General features: G+C 39.3%; 1 protein-coding gene across 1 annotated transcript in view; it reads right to left on the reverse strand.

The window, feature by feature from the left end:
* ANK3 (ankyrin 3) overlaps positions 1 to 17,245 on the reverse strand; it is a gene marked incomplete at its 3' end in the record, with an annotated part of 48,485 nt that overhangs the window by 21,478 nt on the left and 9,762 nt on the right. Inside the window, exons 3-5 of the mRNA XM_010166234.2 lie at positions 17,113 to 17,219; positions 9,391 to 9,615; positions 6,168 to 6,322 (exon numbers count right to left, since the gene is read on the reverse strand). Coding sequence (XP_010164536.2) covers positions 6,168 to 6,322; positions 9,391 to 9,615; positions 17,113 to 17,219 — 487 coding nt within the window. The remainder of the gene's footprint in view (positions 1 to 6,167; positions 6,323 to 9,390; positions 9,616 to 17,112; positions 17,220 to 17,245) is intronic.

A 17,245-nucleotide genomic window follows, 5' to 3' on the forward strand; every position in this document is an offset into this window, starting at 1 on the left:
CCCAGACTGGCATCCATATAATCCTTACCAGACACTGAGTTCTGTCTGCCGGCACTACCAATGAAACCATAGCAAGGATCCCTTCCCACATCAGGCTTTCAGCCATTAGTTCTGTCTGCCGGCACTACCAGTGAAACCATAGCGGATCCCTTCCCACATCAGGCTTTCAGCCATTCGAATAACTGCCCCAAAATAACTGCATTGTGCTCCTCAGTTCCTAGACAAAGTTAATGCATCCTCAGAGACAACGGAACAGAAACAGGTCATCAACAGTTAGTGCCCTGAGACACATTCCCAGCTTATATGGTCACCAGGGCTCAGAAAGGTGCATGGATTATCTATGCATATTAACTAATTAATTAAGTAGATGACATAGACATATATGCCCCAAGGAACAGTCTGTGATATGTCACAAATATAACTAATTATGAAACTATATGTGTGTGTATATATGCACTAGTGAAATCCCTGTGATACAAACATTATCCACAAATGGAGATAATTACACAACTATCATACATTTCTCCTATAATCTCTTGCAGTCAGCCTTTTAAGCTATTGTAACTGGGTTTCATTTCAGCACTCCACAAGTTTCCACTCTTATTTTCCTCCGTAAAAAGGGCACCGCATTCCTAAAGAAGAAAGTTTGTTCCTTGAAAGATGACATTTCTATCAGATGCAACAAGAGAAAGCAGGAGGACCAGAAATGGTACCAAGACAAAAAACACTTACAATTCCTTACTGTATGTGACAGACATTTTTCCTCCTCTGGACTTGTAAGCTCAATTACAGTTCTAAAAGAATTAGAATATAGATTTGGTAAAATGTCAGTTTTCCATTTAAAAACTTTCAGCAAGTAATTTGGATTAATTGCACGATGTTGCTGTGGATCATATGTAGCTACCAGAAGAGGTAGCTTATCATGTCAGCTTCCATTTACTTTGACTCAGAGATTGATACCTGAAGCCCCTAATGAATTAGTTATTCTGCCTGCAGCCTCTGGAAATAACAGCTTGTGCAGGAGACAAACTGGATTCTTAAACTCCCAGGCAGGTATAATCTTGACTGCTCAATCCTATGCATTCTCCTGTTTGTTGCTAGAGAGTGAACAAGAGTCAGGCATAGAGAGGAGCTGGACTATATATACAGAGATTTTGTTTGGATAATACATACATAAACTTCTATATTTAGTTGCCCTCTAACAGAAACAAAAAAAAAGAAAAAAAGATGATGACCAATTAAACCACCTCTCTGACTGCCATGAGAAATGCAGTGTTAGCATGACAGAATTAGTGAAACAGGGAAAACTACTCCTGGGAGAGGTCACGTCTCCTGAACACACCTCATGCATTTTACAGAAAGAGCTAGCATCACTACTATTTTCCCTCAGTTGCTGGCACTTCATTCCCATCTAATGTGTTTCCATTAAAAACCTCAAAGAATATTTTGTTTGATTCGTTGGGTTGTTTTTTTTAACCACAAAGAAATATGCTATATACCTCATCTTACAGATAAGGATGGCAAAGCAGAGAGGGGTAGAATAGAAAGGATAGTGGCTGAACTGGGAAGAGTCTCCCCATGTCGCTGCCTCCCAGACTTGTGCTAACAGCCCAAAGAAGACCTATGGCCATTAAGTTTTAGTAAGTCAGGAGAAAGATATCATGAATAGTCTGTGTATATATGTCTTCCCCTGCCACCCAAGTGTATGGTACACTTATCCTAAGGTGGCTGGTGTGAGTGATGGAGGAGAGATGAGACAAAGAGAAGGAAAAAGGAGGGAGGAAAGGAAGATCACTCCTCCCCACCCTCTAGACCATGCTGCCACAAGTATTATGTCAAGGTTCCTGGACAGGAGTAAAGAAACCCAGTCATGTCCTCTAAGGTCAGAGAGGGACTTCACATAGGGCAGCTCAGGTCAGGGAAAGCAATCACACCGGTTTTCTTAGGTGACAGGTAGTTATGGATCAAATTCATCCCATGTCTAATACCTTTCTCTTTCACTTTCAGGTAAACTAATGAAGAGCAAGTGGCTTATGACTAGAGATGGAATAAAGAAGTCACAGAACACCTGATTGTTTCATAAACTTCAAGGTGTCTTTGTGTGATCTGGCATCTGATTTCCCTTACCAGGACCTTAAAAGGAGTTTTGCTAGCACTGAAAAAGCAAATCTTGCCTGTACTCAAGCAGACTGCACAGCTCTCTGAGTTTTGCAACCTTCCTACACTACTAGCTAGAGCAGAGCTGGCCTCATCACTGTGCAGAGGCTGAAAGGTGGGATGAGCATATGATAGATACCAGCTTCCCCCATACAGAGATATGCCCATTAAGAAATTATTGCACTAAAAGTGGGGCACACAGGAGGCAGGGCTCACATGGAGAAAAGTACAGCAGATGGATGGAGGCAGAAAGAGCACATGGGAAGGGGCAAAGAGAAACTAAGGGCAGTGAGCCTTGTCTTAAAAATGCTGTTAACTAGACCCACCCTCCCAGCTTCAGTATTTCACATATGTAACTAGACACTCTCAGTGCCACGAGGAGGTCTCACCCTCAAATAAGGCAATGTCCTTTATGTGCTTTTTTGTCTATTTTTGCACAGTCTCTTATCTTGCCATTCACAACACAAAGTTTAACAGCAATATGTTTTAAAACTTTTCTTGGAAATATGGAAAGATCACTGCAGTGCTTTAAGGTGGTATTTTAAACTTCAAGCATAAACAAGGTCACACTCTGGTTTGATCTGTAGACTCAAAGTATTAGTTATATAAAAACTCCTGTTTCCCATCTGAAACCACACTGTGCAGCTGCAAGCATACTGTAGCCACAAATATTTGCATTTCTTGGCTCCCCTACTAGTTTGTAAATGCCTGACAAAAGATTAACTATCCCAGTGTACGCATTTATGTCCACAATTTGTCTACAGGTACCTGTAAAGGGTGAAGGAATGTAAAAAGCAAACACAATTTATATCTAAAAGGCGCCTGGCTGAAAACGTAACCTCTTTACCAATTACAAGACAGATTGCTCCTTCCTAAAAGAAAAAAAAAAATAAATTTGATTCAAGTTTAAATAAATGTAATATTGTTGAAAGCTGTGAACTGCTACCCTTGTGTTTGGAACCAAAGTCCTCCTCTTCCTAAAAATGCCAAGTTCCCTGTATTCACTCAGCTCTATATTTGCCTAAGAACAGCACCATCTTTAGAATAAAAAAAAAAAAATTAAGCAGAAAGTTGACAGCACCAAAGAAAAACTGACTCTTTACATCACAGTTCGTTGTTCTTTCATGATAATAAAAGCAAAGTTCTGCTGTTATTTAATCCGGCATTCAGTGCCCTGGAGTGTTGCCTCCTCTCTGGATTATTTTGAGTCTGAGATGAGGTTTTCCAGCAGATGGTGCTGCTTCCAGATAAGAACAGGCAGTTTTTCAGCAGTCTGAACAGAGGGCGATGAGCAAAGGTGTCCTCGCTCTCATCCCCACTAGTTAAGTGGGAAAGCAAAAGAGGAAAAACAAAACAGGGAAGCAAATTGCTTCTTTAAAAATTCAGCATATTAAGGAGTTGGGAATAAAAGTCTGATTGCCTTCCTTCACTACACAGATAGGAAAGAATTAGTGAGTCACAGCAGGTCTCAGACAAAATCGACCAGATGCTTCTAATAGAAAAATGGGCACTCCTGAAGCACATGGGAGATTACAGATGGCATTTAGAGATGACTGTGCAGATGAATTTTCTTGCAAAGACACACTAAGCTTCTGGAAATGACTGACTATGTGGCTGCTTTTAATTTCAATTTAAGATTGCTTTTGCTTCCAGAGTTCATACTCAGAATAAAATTTCTTCCAAAGTTATTCCTTCTGAGATGCAAGATATTGCTTCAGAGCCAAGTCTAATTGCAGTATTTTGTAACAAAACCAGTAAAAGTTCACATGAAAAAACCCAACCTGCTCTTAATTCTACTAATTTGTAATTTTATGTCATTGCTTGGAAGACCTTTTACACAGAAAAAGTGTCTTTTAACTGGAGCAGAATTTTGTCAAGACCCGTATATTTTAATGGAGGAGGTTTTTTGTTTTGTTTTGCTAACTAGAGAAGGATTAAGCTAAAACAGACTGAACAAATAATCAACACAATGCTCTGGGTGTTGTTTGCAGTATTTTTTCTCCTTTCTCTCTCATAAATGAGTGCCTGGATTGGCAAAAGGCATTTCTACAGCTTGGCTTTTAAGGCGTCAAATATTTTCACTCTAAGGGAACAATCCAGTGTCCATCATACTTTCTGCAATTCACTGGCTGTACATACACCCGCTAACCTCAAACAGCAGTTCCCTAGAAGGGAAGAGCCACCTGAAACCCTCAACAGATCAGAAAGTTGTACTCTGGCTCCAAATCAGGAAGCTTACTATTTCAGGTTCTAAGTTTCAGGGTTTCATGCCCACCTCTTTCAAAGTAGTTTTATTTATTGAGATCTCTTCTCTGTAAAATGTGAATTTATCCATATGGCACCCTCTGGAGAGCTCTTTCGGAAGTGCTGCAAGTTGGAGCAATTTAGAACAGTGTTTTTGTGCCCAGATTTCCTGTCCCCAAATTGAACTAAGCTCAGTTTGGAAAGCACATGAAGCAAATAAGCAAGCTGCTGCTAAGTTCTGACTACCTCACCACTGACAAGGCAACAATACTTCACCCAAATGCCAAATAATTTCTCCCTATCTCATGCTAGTGCACAGAGAAGGAGGGGGTGGTGGTGAGATTTTTCTTTCAGAAATGCTTCAACTACTGCCTTGAATTCTGAAACAATTCTTCCCCAAGCAGTACTATCCTGGGTCATGCTCACTCTTTTGCCTGTTCCACTGCTTTTAGGTATCCTTCTGTGATGAGGTTTATTGTATTTTTCCAAACCCACTGATGCAACATTTGCAGTGTTTCTGCCCTACTGCTTGATTGGTTCTATTACATTTATTTTGAAATAAATAGCTACAATAGATCATCATATAACAAGCAGATCTTTGCCGTTGTTCTGTATTTTTACAAGCTCATGTGCAGTTCAAGTACTTCAAAGTGAAATTACTACACAAGCCCGTTCTGCTGTTCCCGTTCCCAGATGACCAGGAAATCAGTAAAAACGCTAAATCTCAGATGACCAGGGAGCCCCTCACAACACCACTAGTCTCCTTCCCATGTTCTCAAAGCATGCCTTTTGCTGAGGCTGCCCTCTTCAAACAAGAAGGGACCAAGATCAAAGGCAGAGCCTGCTCATAGATACATCTGCCTCTCATAGCTGCCATCTACAGCCTAATTATTTGCTTCAAATGCTTCTGCTGATCATGAAAGAACTTTCCTGCAGCTTGTACCCCACCACACTGTGACTTTCTGTAGGAGGTTATCCAGAGAAAATCCTGTGGGTAAGCCCTTATAGAAAACCAAAGTCCAAACCACAAGCTATTTCATTCACACTCAGACGCAAAGAGCTCAAGCAATGATTTATCAGCAAAAGTACAGAAGAACACTTGCTAGGAAAAGAAAGCAGAGGTGCCAAGGGAACAGTGCAGCCCCAGCCTGGCTTTGCCCACAATGTGTCCGCAGGGACCATCTGTCACAGCACCTTCTGATAAATTGTGTACAGCTGAGTCCTCTCATCTTAGGGGACTCTCACATAAACAGCAATGTCCAAGCAAAACAAGGGAGCCAGACTTCCCAGATGGGCATTAGGAAGGCAGGCTGTGTCTTTGTGGGAGGCAACCTCTAACAATACCGTTTCAAAGAATAATGGTCTATGGGCTGAGGTCTGCATCTGTGGGAAAGTCTAATATAACTGATATTTATACTTCACTGTTGGTTTGGAATGACCTTCACGTGGCCCTTCCTGAGCAGCAGAAATATGCTTACCTCCAGCTGGGATGTTATTCTCAACTTCATGCTGTAAAGCAACTGTGCAACTTTGCTTAAACTTGGCAAGACTTCAGACTAAAACTTACCACTCCTTTCAGGATGTCTCCAGGCCACTGCTGAACAATTTCTTTTTACCCTCTTTCCATTAGTTCAATATGTAACTCACACTGTATTCTCCAAAGTCGGATATCCTCTCCACTGTTTCACTTCAGGTTGTTTTAGTCTGCTCATGTTAGCAAGCCTGCACAAAGGTAAGGCCTGCTAAAGCTTTGAGAAAACGTTTACCTTCATCCATGCCATTGAGTATTTCGGTTAAGTCTTCATGTTTGCTGTCATACTGGTGCTCCTTCCACGTTTCACCATTTTCACTTCGAAGTACGATTAGTTCTCTTTCCTTTCCTCGCATTGATCCAAAATGCGGGATTTCCACTATGACAGGGCTAGAGAAAAAGGAATCATATTATTTTTAATTCTATATCTCCTCACTGCCCTTAATTTCCTATGAGTGTTGAGTCCTTAAGAAAACTACAGTCGTTTTAAATAGTTAGCACTGTTATGGTAAAAATGTTTTTAAAATTGTCAAAGCTGCACAGTCCTTTATCATTTAGACTACATAATAGATAACTTGAGAATATTCATCTATAGTTCATTTTTAATGTAAAACTTCTAAAACAGCTGCCCACATGAAAAAGCAGTGACAACTTTTGCTATGGAGAGTTCTCCCTGCTCATTTATCTCAGGATGTAGGTGATCCAACCTGCTTCAGCACACACAGCACTGCTGACTTTTAATTGGCATTAGCATAATCAAAATTCAGATTTGGCTCAAAGGATTTAAAGGGGCAAAGTCAGTTCAGAAACAGTCCAGCTATCCAAATGCATGTAACAGCTACTGACTGCAGCAGGAACTGCACGTGCATGTAGGTTTTAAACTTCAAACTAAGTCCCAAGCTTTCCAAAGCTCTCCCTGGCTCTCTGTTGATGCAGCTCCTGGGAAACACAAGAGGTTTTTTCTCATTAGCTTCACTTTCTGCTTCTCATGCCCAAAATCACAGCGGCAACATCTGCACTGTAAACATCACCATGGAATGTTTAGATCCTTTCACAATGGATTTCTCCAAGTTAAGCAACATAACAACTACATTTATGTTAGTTATTGTCAAACATTTTGGAGAGAAGGGAATGAGAAGGCGGTTAATAGTACACCTATGTCACCAGACAATGTACCTTCAACAGAGGACTGCAAGTGCATTACTGAACAGTTACCGTGAACAACCAACAGAAACCACCATTCACTTCATGTGCCATTCCTTAACAAAACAGACACTTTTGCCAAACACTTCACAGGCAGGATATGCATTTTAAAGTATGCTGAGACAAACCGACTGAAATCACACAGTAAGTGAACAATTATGGATTATGCAGCTTTAAGACATTTAAATAGACAGTATCATTATTTTCCTACAGAGGTTGTAAAGGATTTCACTGCTTTGTAATAACTCAGTTAAAAGTAGCATCACATGATGGGAGAAGTATGCAGCACTTCTATGGTACTGTACACCTGCAAGGTCTTGGGTATGTTAACTAATTACCTGAGCATAGAAATCACAACAGCCACCATGAGGAAAAAGATAAAACTACTTGGAAGTCCAGTTTTCACATTAAATACCAAGGAAGAAAAGTTAGAAAGAATTTTTTCCCATGAAAATAGAAAATGACAGTTTAATTAATACATATTTCAGATGCTTTTAAGAACACCCAGGCTGTTACTCTAATCTTGGGTCCTTTAACAAGAAATAGGAATGTAGCTGCTGTCTCCCATTGCACACAGCAAGTAAATACCAAAAATTTAAATGCATTGCTTAAGATATTTACTCTCTAGTTCAAAAAGAGTACAAACTGAAAGCTAACACTGTAGTACAATCTTTGCAGGCTAATATTTCAGATACTGTCTCTGTAAATATTTAGAAATCACACAATTTTGTGCATGACATTTAACAAGAATACTCAGTGAGAAGGTATTGAACAGGTTTGGAACACCAAACACCAATATTTTGAAAACCTAATGCAATAAATTTCACAATATGGTTTGAAAAAAACAGTCAAAAATATATGGAAACTTTCTTATATTTTTAGACTATACACTGCAGTCCCTTTGGGTAGCATACTTGGCTTTATACATTTATTTTAACAAGACACTTTTTGCTGGTTGAAAAGATTAGTATATCTCCAATCTTGTTGAATGAAGTCATTCACTCGATGACATTTTTTACAAATAATCTTTCATAAATAAGAGACTGTATGCAATTACATTTTACAAATGCTCTTCCCAAAACAGACTCACTCAGGGCCTGTAAATACCTTCTCTACCACAGGGTTGAACTTAAAGGACTGTCACCGTGTATTAAAATGTATTTGATGCAGTTGAAACACTTCAAATTTAAAAAATTACAAAAGCACATAAGTTATGAAAGCAGAATGCTGGCAGTGAATTTACATGCCTATAAGCACAAGGTAGTAGCAGAGCTATATTAAATCAAGCCACTATGATCTTCTTTCAGTGACATAAATCAACTGAAAGCTTTAGAAAACTTAAAAATAAAAAATAAAATGGGAATAACAAAAAATTGGAAACAAAAGAAAAACTGTAGACATTCTGTATCTTTTCCGTACATATCCTACCCAATAAATTTTGTTCCTTGTGGACCAAGCTGCAGGATTCGGCTAACCATGCTCTCGCCCTCATTTAGAGGGGGAGGAGTGTTAGGAAGATGCAGTTTACTGAATAACATCCATGCAGCAGGAAGAGAAACGAGAAGGGGAAATTAGGAACAAGCTGTCATTCCCGACAGAACCGGCAGTTTACACCAGGGTGCCACTCATGGTAATGAACAAAATTTGTAACTAGGAAAAAAAAAGCCACATCATAGTGGGTTGTTTCCCCTATTTTAAGCTTAAAAAAATGTTAGTTCCTATCATTTGTACCACTTGATGCTCTACAGTAAGTGCTCCACCATTGCTCTTGGCGGCTTTGCTCCATGGGATGGAGACAGGCAGCTCCCAGTGACTCCAGCAGGAGCCAAGCCCATGCCATGGCATAGGGAACAGAGCTCCATGTTTGGGTCCTTGTCAGTGACACTTTTTGTTACAGTGATGTTTCTCTGGAACTATTACGAGCAAGAGGGTCAAAACCTGTTCTGGGCTACAGGTGTGATTCCTCCTGACTTCAAAGGCAGGCTGCATGAGTAGATGGGGGCAAGACTTGGCCCTTTCATTGCTCCTTACCTTTGGCTCCACCCTGCAGTCATCATAGAGGCAAAGCTACCCTTAGAACACAAGGGTACTTTCTGGAAGGAATGGCAGGTTGGCTTTTTTTACTATTTCAAGTTAAGTAGCCTATCTTACTTGCTCAAATGAGGTAGTCAATCTTTAACCACTTAGATCCACAGGATAAAGAAAATGAAAGATGTAACATGAATCTAAACAATGAAATTCATAGAACAACTCACCCTAAAAATTGTGCCCCGGCTGGCCCCATTTCTACAAGTCTACTCGCTAATCCTTCTCCTTCAACCATCGGTGGAGGGCTGGCCAGTTTATGCCTCTTTACCAAGCGGCAGGTGATGCGGGTCGGTGCTGTACACTTGCGTGGTGGGATAATTATTCTCATTCCATGATGGCGACTACCCCTCATCGAACCCCCACGTGCATCAACCATAAAACTAACCAGGAAACTGTAGGAAAAAGGAAACATGTCAATGAAAATGGTCACAAAACAAGCAGATGATCAGCAGAAAGTCAACCACCACAGTCTTTAAATCGTTATTAGAAAAGTCCTCCCGATCCCACCTAAACTAAAAAAGAACATGAAGATTCTTTTAAAACTTATACTTACATGTTAACTATTGGTTATCAAAAGCAGGAATTGCTAAGGTTCTACCAATATAATGGTGAAATGAACAGGTGCTACTGAGTAATTTGGATTAAAAGAATACACAAGTATTGTATTAGTAGTGGTTTATTAGAATTTAAAAACATCCCTCTGTTACTGTTAGCTCTACTGTCCATAAAAAAGACTAATTAGCTTCACATGCAGAAAAGAACCAGACAGTACAGAAAAAGGAGAATCAAAACTGCTCATGACTTTTGGGATCTCTCTTCAAAACCTCCTCATAGTATCATCTGCAAACACTCCTGAAGGCTGGCAGAGTGAGTGCTGGCACCATGGGCCAGTCAGTCCAGGCTACTAAGGGCTTCCACTGATGAGCAATGAGTGAGAATATCAAGTGCATAACTTTCTTTAGGCTGCTGGCACTCTGGATGAAATCATGCCATTACTCCTCTGTGAAGATGACACTCATTAGCAAAAAGTGACATTAAAGAAAAATTGCATTTGCCAGTGCCATTTCAATGCATAATTTTCCATTTAATAGTAGAAGGGTAAGCAATTATATTTTAAAATAAAATAAAATTTTAAAATAAAATTATTTTTCTTAAGCAAGAGAATGATGAATATTAACAAGAATAATCATAATAGCTGTGGTTTATTTCATCTATGAAAAGCTGAGAAGCTGCACACATGAAGTGTTACTGTCTTTAACAGAACAGTGACAGGAAAGTGGAGTCTCCTCCTAGGACCAAAACTAGACTTCAGTCTGTTTCAAAACTGCAGCAAAAATCCTTCCAGTTTATGGAGATCAAAACATACAGCTTCCTGCAGGGCTAAACAGTTATGAGAATTCTCATCTGGTGCTCCAAAATACCTTCCCTTTTCCTTTGTACCATAAGCTGCTGAAAGAGAATAGATTCAGGTAGAAGATGCAAACAACAGGCCACTATCAAGAGGGACAGCAGTTACTAATTCAGTCTTGACGTCAATACATTTTTTGTTTGCTCCTTCTGTATGATATGCAGGCACTGACTGACATAGCTGATACATCTGCTGTATGGTTTCACTATTTTCAAGGCTGTTGTCAAAATTTCCACATCTTAAGACTTAACCTTCACATGATTAACAGGTGAATCCATACAATTTCCTGGTTCCCTACTGTAAACTGAACTAAAGATAAGAGTCAATAATCCAAGGGGGTCATGAAGATTCTTTAAAAAAAGCCCCCAAGTGCCCTCTGAAGTATGAATGGGAATTTGTATACGACTGTTATGTTTGCTTTTGAGACCAGCAGGATATTAAAACTAATAGCTGACATGCATTGGCCAGGTCCGCAAAAAAGCTGCATTTGGAAGTCCAACCAACATAGGTGGGAAAAATCTGCACAAAGTAGGAATGTAACCAAAACTTGGTATTTCATAGTCTGCAGGAAACAGGCAGGGAGGGACACAAGCTGTAAATATATGAAGCAGGACAGAAAGGTTGCCCAACTGAATACCTGATAAAGAAATTGCTACATTGCCTTTCTTCAAACCAAATAAAATCTATCAATAAATATGGGAAGGTGAAACAGCCCTCTGAGATGACCCTAACCCCAATTCGTAACTTCTTGTGCCCTAGACACTTTACAATAGTGAAGCATGGAATAAAATTCAGTTTTCACACAAATAAATTGTATCCATGTTTCTCTCCTAGATAAATACACTGTACACTACTAAATCCAAATGTTGCCTGTAGGGTATCCCAATTCCTCATAAGAGGAATTGTTCAGTGGGACGGGATCTTTGCTGAATACCTAACCAAACACCTTCTACAAATCTTAGATCTATGTCAAAAACCAATATGCTCAATCTTTAAATTGTAAAGTATATAAATTATGTTAATATCTATATTTATAGATCACAAGATCTTAGATGTCTGTAAACTTTGTTGACTGGAACACTTTTCTGTTTGCTAACAAAAGGCAGAGATGCCAGCTCTAGAAAGCCTGGACCTTTGGGGTTCCCTCTCCTCTCTGCTCACTGAGCTCTATTAGCCTGTCAGCATGTTTATGTTGCTTTTTTCTCCCTGCAACTGCTCTACACAGTGGGTGGTGAAGGTTGATGGTAGGAGGAAGATACCACTGAGCATGTGGAAGTGTAGGCCAATGGTTGGTCTTCAGAGCTGGCAAGGAGCCAGCTTGTGACTAGCTGTGAAGAGAGTTCAAGACAATCCATTAAAATTTACTATGAAGCAAAGTAAAATATGAAGCAGGCACCCACAGTCCTTGGTCACGGAAGAGAGAATACTGAAAGAAATCTGTTACAATTGGTGCTTTAGTGGCCATTTAAAAATGTGAACAGTTTTCGTTTGCAGAGATGAGGCCACTTCCACATGGAAGTGCACAGGGCGGAGGGGTGGCTGGCTGGAGTTCCCTTCAGGGCTGATGCTGCATTAGCTGTGGGTAGGCACATCTGGTCAGTGCACTGAAGAGTACCGGAGAGAGGGGTGTCCCAAGGAGCTCGGCAAGGCTGGGCTTGGCCTGATGGCTCACTACAAAGCAAAGTTTTGGAGAACTGCCAATCACGTACATGATTACTGGCACACTAAGCCATCTCAGAATTAATAAAAAAAGGAGTTTTTCATCCAATGCAAAAATGCCGAAGCTTACAGACAGATAAGATGCTGTCTCTGTCTCTGTATCCAAACTATTTAGATGACGCAATATGTAAAAGTGGATTGTCAAAAATCTCTAGGCACCTAAATTAACTGACTTAATTTTTTTTTTTTTTTTTTGTAATCAATAGAAATTAAAACTATAAAAATCAGGCCCCAAGTTCTCAGGTACATTTACGCTATAGACTTCAAGGTCAGTCACAGCCTTGGCAACTTGTGGCTTAGCACTGCTAAGGAACACTGCTCACAGCAAGGGTAGACCCTCGACATGAGTCTATGCCCCATTGCAGGAACTAGCCCATTACAGCCAGTTTTGGTGTCTACACCACACTGCAGCCTTCAGTGAAGACAAAACCCTTGACTAGTCCATCAGCCTTTATGCATATTCCTCCCATATAAGTTAATAATTGTCAACAGCATATTAATTATTTCCTTGTTTAGTTTTTAAATTAGTAATTTACCATTTCAAACAATAACAATAATTCCAAACAGTATTCCATGCACTTTCTATCAAAAAGATTAGTAGCTGATGCTTACCTAAATTAATGCTGCACTAATAATGGAAACTACAATATGATCTCTAAAACACAATGCTAAATGCTAATGAGCATTTCTACTTGAATACATGGACAGGATGAGGATGTGGGCGGATGCACTACAAACATCTACATACACTCTGTGGGAAAAAAGTTAAAAAATAGAAAATAAAATGAGGATTCACAGAAAGCACAGAGTTATCACCTTGAATCATACTGGGGGAGTGGAGAGGAATAGCTGCAAAATAATTTAGAAAGCAAATGGGAAAAATTAATGTAAGATAATTAGAGGCAAGCAACATAAAATATCAATAACAAGTGCAAAGGAAAATCAGAAAAATAACAAAAGCAACATATTCAAAGGCCAACTTTTGAAATGATTTGGCTTTTGCTTCACATATGACCTATGCCATATAAAATATGCTACATATGGAAAAAAAGTCTGAAAGGAAGTGTTCATTTAATTAGTCAGCACAAGTCTATAATTTCTCTGGAAATACAGAAACACATGGAGAAGAGACAAGCATTTGCAATTTACTTAGGTCAACAGAGAATTTATTGTGACATAACTTCTTTCTTTAATTCCAAATCATGCTCCACTGGGCCACAGAAAACCAAACCAGTGCCATTCATTGCACTGCTTTCAAAAATGAGTTCTTCCGTGTGTACAGGAGGTTGTAGTAAACTATAATTAATGTGATGTATTGCACCTTGCAAGACTGGATCCAGTATTTCTGAGATTCTCAATATGGAAGGCAATGTGACACATTAATTTCTTTCTAAAAATAAAGCTAAGAAAACCAAGGAGTTAAAAAAGGCAACATGAAGAGAGCACACCCACATTTTAGTCTGCAAAAGTTGCACAGGTAAATTTGAATTTGAAAGCCAAAGGTCATTTTGGTGAAATGGCCCCTTCCAGAGGCCTCCAGATTCATGACACATTTCAGTGTACTGCTTACCATGGACTCTGTTCAAAATATAAGCTGGCAAAGCAACTTATCTGAACTCAAAAAGAAAAACATAAAACATTATCTTGGCTTAAAAAAAAGGGAAAACCAGAAGAGTCGAAATTACTGCCAACAATTCATTCTTTCTTACCCTTTCACTGATACACTGCTGGATCTCCACGTTCTGTTCCCAAAATTTCCCCTTCTGCCTCAGTTAAGAAATGGGAACAAACTTTGATGCTCTCTTCTGACGGTGGGTAAATGGGAATAGAGCTACCCGAAGGAGCGGACTGCAGAGGAGCTCCCCCAGCACGGCACACTGCAGAGCCCGGGGGAGGATGAGGAATGCAAGGAGCAGTGGGGTCAGGCCCTGGCCGTAGGGTGACCCAGAGCAGGAGGGCTGCTGACAGCCGGTATGCCTCTGCCTGTGGCCACAGAAAGAGTGGGGACAAAGCCAGGGAATGAAGCACTGGGAACAAGCAGAAAAGGAGTTGCTTTTCAGAAACAGATTGGCAGAAGAGAAGTGAAAAGTCATGATCCTCTGTATATCAGATGTGCTGAGGTACTGGAAGATATGAAGGGAACATCTGTTCATTGTCTCTAGATGAAGATAACGGGGAAAACCAACACTAACGTATTACAATATGGGCCCACAATTGAAAAGAAAATAAACAATGAGCAAGGGATTTTTCCTAACAAAGGAACTGAGTCATCACAGCATCATTTCTGATGGACTTTATCTGTCAAATGAGAAATGTGACAGGTCTGAAAAGCTATACCTGTTTGGAGAATATTCTGGTGCTCAGACCATCTCCCTCCCTTGCAGCCTCAGAGTTTGCTCCACCGCTGCAGGTCTGCAGCCCATCCCCTCTGGGCAGCAGCTACAGCCACCTCTGCATTAGTGAGGACTGATGCACAAGGGGAGAAGATCTGAAGTAGCTGATGTGAAAAATCCCACATCCACAGAATCTATGTTTTGGAGGGTTGGAACCATTAGTGAACATGCTGAAGAACTGAGGGCAGACAAATATTGTCCCAGAGGACTGGCAGGATGCAAACATCAAACCTATTTTGTACCAGGATGAAAAGGAGACAGAAAATTTTAGACTAATCAGTCTAACTCCAATTACCAGAAATATTAATGAATAAATTATCCAACAATCAATCTGTAAGGGCCTAAAGAATAATCAAGAGATTACAACTCAACTACCACCAGTCCTCAAAATAAAAACAAGCCAAAATAAAAGTGGCAAGAGTAACTCACGTCAAATGAATTTAACTTCCTTCTTTGACAGAGTAACTTACCCAGTGAATATGTACAAGTATGGTCTTGGTATTTCAGTAGGCAATCAAGGTACAGTATAGATAAGCTAAGTGAACAATCATCTGAGAAGTTACCTCAAAGGAGATACCATCAGTGATTTACTGTTAAACTGAAAGGAAACTTCAAGTGGTGATTTCACTGTGCTGTCCTGGACCAGGTACTAAGTTAATGTCTTCATTCATGGTTTGAACACTGAACAGAAAGAAGGTTTGAAAAGTTTGGAAAATATGATCAGAATTAAAAGTTATCTTGCAATATGGAAAAAGGGTTTGGAACCAACGAACTGAAATGCAGTAAAGGCAAATGCAAAGAAGGGGGAAGAAGTCAAACATGTAAGCAGAAAACAGAAAAAAAAAAGACTGCAGAATTTCAGAAAAGAACCAAGAAATTTTAGCAGATTACAAACATCTGTCAACAGAAACTGCAGTTACCAAAATGATAATCCTCATTGTGGGGTTGCTTTAATGTAGGTGTGTCATGTGTGAGACAAAAGAACTAGCAATACTGGTTTAGAAATAAGCCATCAATAAAGAGGCGAGAGCCAGTGGTCAGTGGCAAGGATGCGCTGAAATGTGAAAAGCACCACCTAGGAGGATCTGGGACATTTTAGTCTATAAAAGAGAGGATTACATGCCTTATAACATATGAAACATCATTAAGAGACCAGTAACATATTGTTCTGCATGACCACTATGAACATGACAAGAAATAAGCTTAATCTGCAGCAAAGAACTTTTACATTGAATACCAGAGGTAAGAAATATTGTAACAAAGGATAGTGAACTACTGAAGTTGGGAAACTATAGAATCTTATTTTTAGTGACTATGAAGAAACTAAGCATATTTCAGAAATGGCTTGACTACATTTTATCCTGCTGTAATGCAAATGGGTGGACTACTGGCTCTCTGAAGTCCTTTGCTGACTTAGTTCTCCATGATAATCAACAGACTTCAGCTTTTCCTACTGCAGCTCTTGATATTTTAACTCTAGCATTGACCATATTCAGTGCTTTATCGGCTCAGTACCCAAAAGTCCAGCAGAAGAAGGTGCTTACATGTACTGTGGGACTGTAGCTTTAGACTTGAGAGACTTGCTGCTGTTTTGGATCTGAAATCTTTTGGTATGTGCTGCACTCATTTTCATTATAAGAATGTAATTAGTCACAAAATGAATAAGTAAATTAAAAAGGATATTAAATTTTATGTCTTGATCTTGAAAATTAAACAACAAATATTTATACTAGACAATCTCATATGCAATGATTCCTTTCAGTTACACATTTATTTGTAAATTTTCACAATATGTATTCAGACATTACTACTATTGCATTTAAATCAAGTCTATGCAGTACTGTCAAGCAGCACCACAACTACAGCAATGACTCATAAGTAAATGAATAGTACCACTAAAATCAAACTACAGATATTGGAGAATAGGCAGGAGTTTGGAGGTATAAATAAAATAAGAGGTTAAATTAAAGCCCCTTTTTTCTCTATGAAAGAACAGAAAGCATAACATTCTATCTCTGATTTCATATTCCAAATAATTTAATACAATTTAAACAAAATCACCTTATGACACTTAAAAGCAAAGCATAAGCATCAGAAAAGCAAAATAGGACTATTAAAGAGAAATCTGTGGGATTACAATGTTTTGGTATTCAGGAAATTAAGTGCAGAAGCAAGTTTTTGGTTTGATATGCAAGAATTTAGACTGATTCCTCTTACTAAGCACCCTCCTTGAAGTCAGTGTGAATTTTGCCACTGGCTTCAGCTGGTCCAGGAATAGGCATGTTATCAGCCATTACAGCAGGCTGTATTCTTCAGCTAACAATACACTTCTACACCTAAAGATAAAGGAAATCTGTTAAAACACCTACCCAGAATGGATGGGACTTGAAACAAGGTTAACATTGTCCAAGGTGTCTGCAGCCCAGCTATAGTGTCTGAGAGAATCAGAATCAAATTCCCTTTGAAACGTCAGGTGCTTGAAAACATAATAAAAAAAAAGAT

Source organism: Antrostomus carolinensis, unplaced genomic scaffold (assembly GCF_000700745.2).
Source record: "Antrostomus carolinensis isolate BGI_N321 unplaced genomic scaffold, ASM70074v2 scaffold5484, whole genome shotgun sequence".
NCBI lineage: Eukaryota > Metazoa > Chordata > Aves > Caprimulgiformes > Caprimulgidae > Antrostomus > Antrostomus carolinensis.